Source organism: Scleropages formosus, chromosome 11 (assembly GCF_900964775.1).
Source record: "Scleropages formosus chromosome 11, fSclFor1.1, whole genome shotgun sequence".
Classification (NCBI taxonomy): domain Eukaryota; kingdom Metazoa; phylum Chordata; class Actinopteri; order Osteoglossiformes; family Osteoglossidae; genus Scleropages; species Scleropages formosus.
Genome location: NC_041816.1, coordinates 9,458,539 through 9,470,470, shown reverse-complemented (window position 1 = coordinate 9,470,470; position 11,932 = coordinate 9,458,539). Strand labels below are relative to the sequence as shown.

The window sequence follows — 11,932 nt, the reverse complement described above, 5'->3', positions numbered from 1 at the left end:
AAGACAACATAAGAAACACCATAGCCACCCCATCCTATGACTCCTTGAACAATAACATTATGGTCTTAACCACAATTTGTGGAACTGTGTGCATTATATTTTGCGTTGTAGGTGCGTCGCTGCTGTTCGTGGTGTTTCGGGTAAGTGTAGCTGTTTTGCTACCGCTTTTTCCCATGGCGCATTCGTGTCTTGTAGCTGTGCGGGTTGATAGATAACAATCGGTTGTGTGTTTGTGTAAGCATTGCGTGGCACTGTAATTATTTTGTTTGTTAAGTAGTAGTTAGTGGTTTGTTAATACAACCGTTCTCCGGATCATTTCTGTGTCCTGTAGCGGGAGTGGGCGTGACTCCGTGGTTCGATTAATCGCGTCTGGTTGGTTGGTTGTTTTGGTCGCCATTGTTGGTGTAGTTTCGGTTTCGATTAGGAAGTCAGCTGATAGGCAGTAGCCACCAGCAGAGACCTGGGCGCTCTCGCTGCTACTGTAATCTGGTTTATCCTCACCTGTCAAACCTTCCATCTTGCTTTACTTTCTCTGTGGGACTCGAACTGCCAGTCCGCTGTGAGAAAAGCTGACTTCATACCAACCTATGTCTCCCATCTCTCACTGGACCTCCTGGCTCTAACTGAAACCTGGATCACCCCAGACAACTCAGCCACACCTGCAGCACTCTCTACTAACTACTCCTTCTCTCATACCTCTCGTTCCTCTGGCAGAGGTATAGGCACAGGCCTGCTCATCTCTCCCCGGTGGGAATATTCTGTTCTCTCTCTTCACCTGCATGATCTGTCTTCCTTTGAATGGCATGCTGTCTCTATCACTGCCCCAATCACTCTTGTTGTGGTTGTTCTTTATCGCTCTCCTGGCCCTCTTGGCCGCTTCTTGGATGACCTTGACATCTTGTTGAGCTCTGCCAGGGGACAACTCTCCGCTGATTCTTCTGGGTGACTTCAACCTGGATGTCGATGACATTCATGCAAGCGGCCTTCTGTTGCTCCTAAAATCCTTTGATCTCTCCCTGTCCCAACCCCCTGCTACTCACAAAGGGGGCAACTGTCTTGACCTTGCATTTTCCCGCAACTGTGGCTGTCCCGTTCTCTCTGTCACGCCGCTGCATGTCTCTGACCACTTCTTCATTTCCTTTCAACCCTCCCTCACCACTAACTCTTTGTCTCTTCCTGCACCCGTTGTCACCTTTCACCGCAACTTAAAATCTCTCTCACCTTCCTGCTTTGCCTCTGCTACTCTGGCCTCTCTCCCTTCTGCTCCACAATTCTCAGATCTATCTGCAGATGATGCCACTAACACTTTCCTCTCTGCCCTGTCTTCCACCCTTGACTCTCTCTACCCTCTGTCTTCTAGACTAACACGCCCCATTGTTACCCCATGGCTGTCTAATATGTTACGTGCTAACAGGACCAAACTGTGGGCGGCAGAGCGAAGATGGCATAAATCCAAAACTCCATCGGATCTGGATCCTTACCAGTCACTTTTAGCTGCTTTTCAGTCTGCTGCCTCTTCAGCTAAAACCTCCTTCTTCCACAACAAAATAGTCTGCATCCAAAAAACTACACAGTCTCTTTGCCACCTTCTCATCCCTTCTGTGTCCCCCCGCCACCTCCTCCTCCTCCCTCTTCTCTCACTGCTGAATACTTTGCTTTCTTTTTCAGAGACAAAGTCAAAGCGATCACTGATACATTCTTACCATCAACCCGCCCGGTTCACGCTGGACCTCCCTGCAAAGCTATCCTCTCCAACTTCAGGCCACTCCCCGAATCTGAAGTCGCTGACCTCCTGATATTGCGCAGAGCCACCACCTGCTCGCTTGATCCGATCCCATCATCACTTCTTCAGAACATTTCCCCGCAACTCTCCTCCTTCATCTCCACTATCATCAACTCCTCACTCTCCTCTGGCTGTTTCCCAGCCACCTTCAAAACTGCTCTAATTCTACCTCTGTTAAAAAAATCCTCCCTGGACCCCAATTTGGTTGAAAATTACAGACTGGTCTCTCTCCTCTCCTTCCTGTCCAAAACCCTTGAGCGGGAAGCCTGTGATCAACTGTCCGATTTCCTCACCCGGAACCATTTCCTTGATGGTTATCAGTCTGGTTTCAAAGTTGGTCACTCCACTGAGACTGCCCTTCTGGCGGTATCTGACGCTCTCCAAGCTGCTAGAGCTGCCTCCCTCTCCTCAGTTCTCATCCTCCTCGATCTGTCTGCAGCATTCGACACTGTAAATCACCGGATTCTACTCTCCTCTCTTAACCAGCTTGGGATCAAAGGTGCGGCACTCAAGATGGTTTGAGTCCTACCTCTCTGACAGATCCTATCAAGTGGTCTGGCGGAACTCTCGTTCTTCTCCTCTGCCTCTCTCAACCGGTGTTCCGCAGGGCTCAGTATTGGGTCCTCTTCTTTTCTCCATCTACACCTCCTCCCTCGGTCCGGTCATAGCCTCCCATGGATTCAAATACCACTGCTATGCTGATGATGCCCAGCTCTTTCTCTCCTTTCCACCTGGTGCATCAGACATCTCGGTACGCATTGCTGCTTGCCTGTCGGACATCTCTTCATGGATATATGATCACCACCTCCAACTCAACCTCTCCAAAACAGAGATTCTTTACCTCCCAGCTGGCCTGTCCTCCTGTCACGACCTCTTGATCAAACTGGACAACTCACTCATTTCGTCTAGCTCCTTTGCTAAGAGTCTGGGAGTTACAATTGATGCGAGTCTGTCATTCTCTCAACATATTGACACCACAACCCGGTCCTGCAGATACATCCTGCATAATATTTGTAGGATCTGTCCCTACCTCACTACTGACTTCACCCAACTACTTGTCCAGGCCATGGTGACTTCCCATCTGGACTACTGCAGCTCTCTTCTGTGTGGCCTTCCTGCTAATGCCACCAGACATCTGCAGCTTCTACAGAATGCTGCTGCACGAGTTATGTTTGATTTGCCAAAGCGCTCCCATGTATCTCCTCTACTCACCTCTCTGCACTGACTGCCCGTATCAAATTCAAAACCCTGGTTACTGTGTACAAATGCATCAACAGAACTGCTCCTGGCTATTTACAGGACTTGATGAACCGGTATACCCCAGCTAGGCCCCTTCACTCGTCTACTTCTGCTCGCTCGGTGGTCCCGCGCACGAAAGGCAAAGCTCGGAGGTTCTCGGTTCTGGGTCCGTTGTGGTGGAATGACCTTCTCCTGTCACTCAGAACTGTGGAAACTATTTTCAAGAAGGGTTTGAAAACCCACCTTTTCCAGATCCACTTCGCCCAAGATCTCTCCAGCTCATTTACGGTGTAACTGAGCATGCATTGTAACTCCATAAGTATCCCCAGATACAACCTTCATTCATCCACTACTCTGGTATTGTACTTGCTCATTTGTGTATCTTATATTTAAAAAAAAAAAAAAAAAAAGAAAATTGGTGGGAGGGTATCGGGATTTGTTTATCCTGTGTCTTATGCACCTACTTGAATGATGAACCTCGGTGCAGCAAGTGGTAGGGAACAAACTAGGTTTGCTTGAGACTTTCATGTCTGCAGCTATGTCTCCTTCTCTTAATGTAACGCATGAAGTGTACTTTTGCTGAGATGTACGTCGCTTTGGACAAAAGCATCTGCTAAATGCATAAATGCAAATGTAACCAAATGCAATATTTACACTGCTTTTCATGAATTACACAGTATGTGAGACTTGTCTTATTCTAGGAAATACTAGGTATATTTTAAAAAAATCTTACCATAAGTAAATTAATGTAATAATATTATATATTGGGTATTAAATAATATCAGTAATAATGACAATAACAATTTAAAAAATATAACAGATTGGGTGATAATTTTTCAATTTAGACATTTAAGATTCAGTATGTCACTTTTGTTTTTACACATGCTTGAACCAGTTCACAGCAACAATTATGGCCATTGGCCAAGAAAGGTTTCAGTGCATCTATACTGAGATTTCCCCTTAGCTACTTTCTTAAAATGATGACTTGAATATAGGGGGAAATAGTGTGATCTCGATTTTTCAAATAACACCATGCAGCCTTTTTTATCTCGGCACAAATGGAAAATAGAGAAAATTATTTTACTGACATCAAGAAAAAAAAATCTGATGTTAGCTATACTCTGTATAAGGGAACAGATGCATTTAAATCTTTATCACTATAGTCATTTAGGACTGAAAGATTCACACAGCATTGAGTATTTACTGTATATGTCACTACAGCACTAATTTATCAAGTACAAAAGCCACATCTAAACCAAAGTAAACATTTTTACAAATTTGGAAGATTATTTTAGGGTATTTAAAGTGGGATGTTCCAATGCATTATTTTTAACAAAGAAAGGCTTTATAAAGTAAAACGTACATTGACATATTTTTGATATAGTCAAAGATATAAAGGCAATACTTTAATGTTAATTGTACAGAATACATGCTGCTCTAACAAATAATAAAGAGAGATACTGTAATGGAAATGCCAGCTAATTACAACATCTAGTAGTGATAATCAATGTGACAAATACGAAGACACTCCTTCCTAATTTACTTCTAAGCACTGGTCTGCTATAATTACTCATACTAGAAAGACGTTAGTGTAAAATAACCAAAATTTATTGAGACTAGGCATTCAGTTTTCTTTTTCTGCAGTCCAGTGTCCTGCAAAGCATATTTAGCCATTTCTTACGTAATAAGAAACTTATACAGAAGCACTATTAGAGTACTATGTGTGATTGTTTTGTATATACAGGGGCAATGCTTTACTTTTCACAAGGAGCTTTAGTGACTGAAAAACCAAGGTGACCAGGAAGAAAGTCGTGCAGCTCACCAGAATATTTCCTCAATTCATCTGCAGAAACATATCCTACAGGAGAAGTTACAAAACATGCCATATGGCCTCTTAGCATACAGACAGTACTATCTTCACAATCGACAACTAGTTTAGTGAAAAGGTATAATGCACTGATGGTTCTCATTTTATGCATTTTCTACTCTAAATAAATGAAGCTTCTAAATCAGGAACTTTTCCTTAAAAATGTAGCAGTGAGTCTTTCTAGACTAATAAAACATGTTCATTTTACCTGTGATCATGTTGTTGACAGGATAATGTTGTGTATTGCAACAGGTGAATGGCCCTCTCTTTGAGGTTTCTATCCCAAGCTCTTCAGGCCTTTAAAAATAAAAATGGTCACGTTAAAATCCATATAAAGAACTTTAACTTTGTTTTACATTAAACCAATGATTTAAAATTTAAGTAATTATTGACTGGCAGTTAGTTTCATATGAAAATTCATATAAAGAACTTCAACTTCGTTTTACATTAAACCAATTATTTAAAATTCAATTAATTAATTGGCAGGTGCAACAGCGCAGAGCACAAAGAGCGATGTACTGTAGCGTCATTTCGTTTCAACCAATTAGTTTAACGAGGTTCTCGCGGATGCTGCCACGTGGTATTCACTGAACCAGTAGGACCCCTAGTGGTTGAAATAGTCTACTACAACTTCGGCAAATTTGTACCATGCATACAGACAGTAATACGTACAGTACAAATTTGTACGGTTTCCATCAACTAAATGTACATACGAAATGTTAGTTTCTTTTCTGGTTTCACGGTTATCTTCTTCCACCTGTACTCCAAAAAAGGAACAAAAAAAAAAAAACTTTTAAAATGTGCAAAAATAACTGAGTAAACGTAACAGTAAGTGTACATACACTATTGTTAATAAAATACAACAGAACGTGTAGCTTATCTGCACGGTAAAATGAGAGCCTGCACCGCTTTGTGCTGCTCCTCTTGCTCCCAAACGAAGCTTCCCAAAGCAGCTTTCACTTCTGAAAGGAAAGAAAAACTTGAGCTACCTGCGTGCGTCACTACTTACACTGTGCAGGGAGGATAGGATGCAATCTGCATCTTGCTCTTTTCTGAATACAGTACAGTGTGTGTACAGTGAGGGAAAGGCGGGCATGGAGGGACCTTGCTGAACACATGCGGGAGGCAGCACGTAGTGACCGATGGCCACAGAGGCTCCATTCTGCCCTCGTCCGCACGCCGACACGTAGGAGCTGTGGAAAACGGACACCTTGCCTTCCGAATAATCCGCACTTTCATAAATCCTGTGTGGATGCAAACGTCTTACTTGAAGAAATATTGAAATAAGATTGAAAGAAACAGTTCATTTACGATGATTATGAACCTTTTTTTTCAGCAGGGTTATACAACACAAAACAAACAAAACTGCCAACGGCTCGGACCAAGAGACTAAGAAGAGAACCATAATTCCGTAACCTGGGGTCGCTGGTTTGATTCCCATTAGCAACTGCTGTACTCACTCTGACTTACTGTAGTAAAAAAAACCCATCTTAGTTGAACGGTTGAACAGCGGTAAATTGCTCTCTGTAAGCCTGACAATGAATGTAAATCTCCTTGAATAAAGACAAGTTTAGCAAAGTCCTGTTGCAGAGTATATCTGGAAAGCACTTCTCTAGCGAGTATCGCAGGAAAAAATAGGTCACGTTATACAAAATGCGTTAGATAAACCAATAATAATAATAATACCGTCTCGTATCAGGGCACGACGCGTCCTGGCTGAAAAGGTAGTCTGCGGTGGTACAGCTCGCCGTCTCTCCGCCTTCTGACACTGAAAAGAACGGTTTACAACCGTAAAAGTCACACACCCCGAAGTCACCCGAATTAGAGAATCATGCATCGTCGTGTCACATTTATGGTGTATTTTATCATTTTCGTCACATTTACTGAGTTTGAGCACGTTAGTCGTTACTCAGACAAAATGGGGGATAGACTCCTGACCGGTTTTAACCGTCCTAATTTCTTTTATTCACAGATATACGTCCTGCAAATGACGTCGCGACAATAAATGTGTTATTATGATTGACCCAAATAAAGAGGTTGTATGTTCTGAGTGTAGCTGTTTTGCGAAATACGCTAGCGATAGGTTAGCTAAGGACGGGTAGCTAGTCGGCGGTGTTGGGCCTGTACCCCAGAGGCGACGAAGGTCTTCATTCACACTCTTTGAAAACCAGGCACTTTTCCCCCTAAACATGTCACTTTTGTGTGCTGTACCGTGTTAGTAACAAATATTTCTTAAATCCCGGTTCTTTGTTTATTATTTGTGAAGTCCGTTATTAAACGGTACTATCGACGATATCATCGAACGCAGTAGTGAGTAGTGCACCGGCTTGACTAGAACTTCTGGTGCTGTAATTAATGTAGAAAATAAATGCTACACTTAGCAAGCTTATTGGTATAAACTGGTTTTGTTTTAGTAAACATTTTATCAAAGAATTCCCAAAGGAATAATAATGTTTTTGTAATAACGTGATAAGTAACTCCCTTCTCTGGCCTTAACTTAAGGCTTAAGTTAAGTGTTTATCTCGCTAAATGGCTGGGTTTTATGGGTGTCGCAGGACGTAGGACCGTTTACAACTTGTGAAATTATTGATAAATAGTTGCTTTCATGAATATTCTGCAACTTACTATTTTATTAATTTATAAAGCAAGATACTTAAAAAGCAGATTTTTACAGTAACTGCCTTTATCAAGGGTACTAGGGGTATTAACATGGGTTGAGACACAACCCCACAACCTTTACAGACCCATGACATTGGTTGTTTACATCACTTTCTCTGTGTGTGTTCCTCAGACAATGGCAGGAGTCCCCTGTGACTTGGGGAACGAGTACATGCCTAAGTACGAGGGGAAGTGGGTCGGGCTGTTGCGGTGTAACCTGAAGATGCTCGGTTTGAATCCCCCTCCTGCTAGTCTCTTGATCAAGGTACTTACCTTGAATTAAAACTGCAAGAACACCATACTATACAAATGGTGAAATCACTATTAAGCTGATTATGTGTAACACTGTAAGTTGCTTTTGTGCAAAAGAATCAGTTAAATATAAGTTAATGATGTTAAGGTGTCCGTCGCATATCTGGGGTGGCTTGTGGTTAAGTCCCTGACGACTTTCCTTCTTCCTCTGTTCACTCCGATGGACAGGAGCTGATCATGCCCGAGGACTTTGCCTGGAACAATACAGCACATGTTCACGTCAAGGCAGATTAACAGATTGTTTTCATCAGCACGTTTTGGGCACAGTTGGAACCCCCCTGCAGAGGAGCAAACCAGTGCCACCAATTATTCCTGTTGAGTTAACTAGTAATGACTGGTAGACACGCTGCTGTTCCTGAAAACCCTCCTCTGTGGGAAACCAAGAGAGTATGTGCAGTATAGCTAAAAGGCATTTTACTTTATATGAAAATTCTTACATTTTGTATGATTTTAAATGTGTATCATTAGATCCTATATTTTGATTTTTTTTAGGTAACTCTGATGGAGAACTAGAGGAAAACTAAGATTTGAAAGGATCCATTCTTGGAGTTCACCCACCAGGTTTTGAAGGTAATGTTAAGCTGATCTTGTGAGATAGCAATTGATCTTAAGGTTTTCATTATTTATGTATATACAAAAAATTCAGAAATCTGTGTGTAATTTAATTTTATTAAAAAACTAATGAAAACATTTTATTTAAAGAAAATGAATCAGAACCACTAGTGAATCCAGACATTAAATGCCATTTGTTGATAGCACCCCTGAGATAATGCCCTTTTTGTATATATTTTGGTATTTTTGTACTGGTTGTATGCTGTGGAATCCCTTGGGAAACGTAACACATTGTGCAGACAAAAAACATAATGCGACTTTTGTTGCATGTGGTTTGAAGGAACAAAAATGAATAGTTTAATTACGTCTCGGTAGTGGCTAACGGTTTGTGTTTTCTAATTAGAGAACAGTAATCCTCTTAACGGTTGTAAGCGCTGGGCTAACTTTGTGGCCCCGAAGCAGACTATCAGCATTTCTTCCAGGCGTATTATGTGGCAATAACAAAAGGGTGTGAGTGGAGAAATGGGACATGGCTGATTCCTTTATGTGAAATATGCTCTTTCCTCTCGCTGACCATTACTTTAGCAGAACGTCAGAAGTCTTAGCGTTTCTCCTCAACTTAAAAATGTTTGGTGGTGGCACTGGAAATTGGTTTGCAAAGAACGAAATGAAGCCAACTGGTAAGAAGAAAAAGAGGAAGAAATGGGTGGCTGAGATCCTTCAGCAACACAGGGAAGTCATACTGAAAGACCTCAATGTGAACAAGGTGTTGCCGTACCTTGTGTACAACAAGGTGTTCTCTCTTGGAGAATACAAAGAGATTTTGGGGTGTGAAACCAATGCAAAACGGGCTGAGGTGTTCTTGGACCAGCTGTCTGTGAAGGACCCTGGGGCTTTCTGTGCCTTTTGCAAAGTTCTAGAAGAAGTGTGTCCTCACTTGCTCACCTGCTTTCTCCTGGATTGTGAAGGTACAGCCTTCATTGTGATGTTTTTTATCCAGTAGCTGGCTTACATTAGATTAGACAAGTGTTTACTAGGAGGAGAGCCGCGATTTAGCTACTGCTCCAATGTTGTATCTGTCTATCTTGTTGAAAAATGGAAACCGTTTTTGGTTCACAATGTTTATCATGTATTTTCAAATGCATATGAAAATGTTTTTTTCCCTTAGCTTTTGAAAATTCTTCATTCATTCATTAGGGCTCAAGTAAGGTTTTGAAGTAGGATCATATTTAGCTAATTAAAAACAGTGCGGTTACAATGTAAAGGCTTCTTCAGCTAAAAATCTTTAGGATGTTAATGAAATCGGTCAAACTGTCATATAACAAGGTTTGAGGAAAGAGCAGAGAGCACAGTTGTGTGGGTTAAGGATACAAACTTAACCCGATGGCTTTTTGTTCAGTTCACAGGAGTGGCCTTGCTGTTGTACTGCTGGCTATAGCAGCTGACTGCGATTACTCTAGTAAAATGTCCTTGTCTGCCCCTTAATCAATGTATAGGCTTTTAAGTCTTTGTGGTGTTTTAGTTGGAGATTTTGTAGAGTGCTTCATATCAGGATGTTATCCCTGTGTTTAATCTGTGCAGTGCTTGAATGTGAGAAATGATTTTGTGTTACATTTAAGTTAATGTACCAATAAACATGTCCTTGTCAGAGGCCATTTGAAAGAATCTTTAAAGCTTTTCAAAATAGCACTTGAAGAACTCCTTTCTGTTGTTGGTCTGTGAAAATTGTATGCAAGTGCTGAAATGTAATATTCTTGTACAGACTTGTACAGACTACATATATAGCGCAACTCACTAAGCTTTGGCCTTCACCTAAGAAGCCCAAAAAAGCCTCTTTAAGTCACAGCACTGAAGAGATTAGTGGCTAGTTACTGCGGTGTAGTTTGAAAAATACAGCATATGGTTCCTGTGAGTCATGGCACAGCTCAAATATATCTCCTATACACCCTGGGCAAGGGCAAAATGGAAATAAGGTTCCAATTAGGTTTTGTATTTATATTACACATAGAACTTGAAATTTTAGGCCATGGGCAGTGCTGTTCTATATTTTTCCATGTCTGAGGATATTGTTACTAAGGGGATTACGGTTGTATCGTCTGTTCAGCTGCCTCATACGTGAGTGTTTACAATTTTGGTTATGTTCTCTGCAGACCGCTTCAGTCTTGTTACAGTGTCTACATTCTGTAAACATTTTAAGCTTATAAACACAAGTTCATATTTTATCAAATAGACTTTCACTACCTGTTGCCTGAGATCAATTTCCTGTGAATCTTGAGGCCACACTGCTGCCTAAAAATCTTTCGTCTGGTTCTCCTCATTTGTTGACACCTGTGGCAGCAGTTGAGGGTTAACATTCTCTGTTTTGGGCTTGTGTAGTGAAAGAGGTCCTGCGTTTTCTGTTTCCCAGATCAGTCTGCGACAAAGGGTTCAGTGGGCCAGAACAGAACAAAAAATAGGCCCATGGCACCACACAACCAGATGCACTTCAGTTCCCAGGACAGTGAAGTAGTGGTGCCTCCACTGCCCCCTTACATAGCCCCTGCCTTCAATCCATGGTAAGCCATTTCCTCCTTGGTCTTTTTGCCTCTGCCCCCGATGATCGTTCACACATGTTCATGTGTGTGTCCAATGAAGTTTTTTGACGTTAATCCGCCCTAACACAGTACTTCTTTGACTCCGCATGCTTCACAGGTGCTCTCTTCTGGGAAGAAAGTTCTTTCCAGAGTATCTCAATGTATGAATATAAGCTACTGACAAGTCAGTTTACATTTATCTTTACATTTATTCATTTAGCAGACGCTTTTGTCCAAAGCAACATACATCTCAGCAAAAGTACAATTTATGCATTACATTAAGAGAAAGAGACATAGCTGCAGACATGTGACTCAAGTAAACCTAGTTTGTTACCTACCACTTGCTGCACCGAGGTTCATCGTTCAAGTAGGTGCATAAAACACAGGATAGACAAATCCTGATACCCTCCTACCATTTTTTTAAAAAAATAATATTAAGATACACAAGCAAGCAAATAAAATGGCGGAGTACTGGCTGATAAAAGGCTTTATCTGGTGATGCTCACAAAGTTATGGTGCATGAACATTTACACCATACATGAGCTGGAGAGACAGTTATTTAGGGTACTACAGAGTACCTAGTTATTCAAAATGATATATTTAAATGTAAAAATGCCATCATTGTGGATGACAGGATAACATGTTTTTTGTTGGTACTGTACTCCAGTGGCACTCTTGTTCAGTGTTTAGGCGTCATTTGTACTTGTGGCCACGAGGTTGTGCTGCAGACTGACATGTCAGAGTCTCATGACTCATCATGATGCTGTATAATACACACTACTTTGGCTGCATGGTGTGCGCACTTGCCCATAATCATAAATTAATAATGGCTTGAAACAATTTAATTTAGGCTAGTTAAGTTGATCTGTAGTAATTGTAGCTCTCCAGAGACTGTTTTTACTGAACACTTGTAAACCTTAAAAGAACTGCAAGATTAATCCATAGCTG

At 41.4% G+C, this 11,932-nt stretch overlaps 1 protein-coding gene across 1 annotated transcript; it reads right to left on the bottom strand.

Moving 5' to 3' along the window:
• Positions 1-4,432: 4,432 nt before the first annotated feature.
• terb2 (telomere repeat binding bouquet formation protein 2) lies at positions 4,433-7,126 on the bottom strand. The gene is made up of 7 exons (XM_018739582.2): positions 7,017-7,126; positions 6,576-6,657; positions 5,994-6,133; positions 5,796-5,851; positions 5,603-5,646; positions 5,098-5,186; positions 4,433-4,880 (listed from the first exon to the last, which is right to left on the bottom strand). The coding sequence occupies exons 1-7, from the start codon at positions 7,078-7,080 to the stop codon at positions 4,777-4,779; spliced, it is 579 nt and encodes a 192-aa protein (XP_018595098.2). The 5' UTR covers positions 7,081-7,126; the 3' UTR covers positions 4,433-4,776.
• Positions 7,127-11,932: the final 4,806 nt, after the last annotated feature.

Coding starts and splice junctions, on each gene's coding strand:
- terb2 (XM_018739582.2), bottom strand. CDS start 7,080: ATGTTTAGGGGGAAAAGTGCCTGGTTTTCAAAGAGTGTGAATGAAGAC. Junction 5,852..5,993: donor TCCCGCATGTGTTCAGCAAG/GTCCCTCCATGC, acceptor CTTTCCTTTCAG/AAGTGAAAGCTGCTTTGGGA. Junction 5,647..5,795: donor AAGAGGAGCAGCACAAAGCG/GTGCAGGCTCTC, acceptor TTTGGAGTACAG/GTGGAAGAAGATAACCGTGA.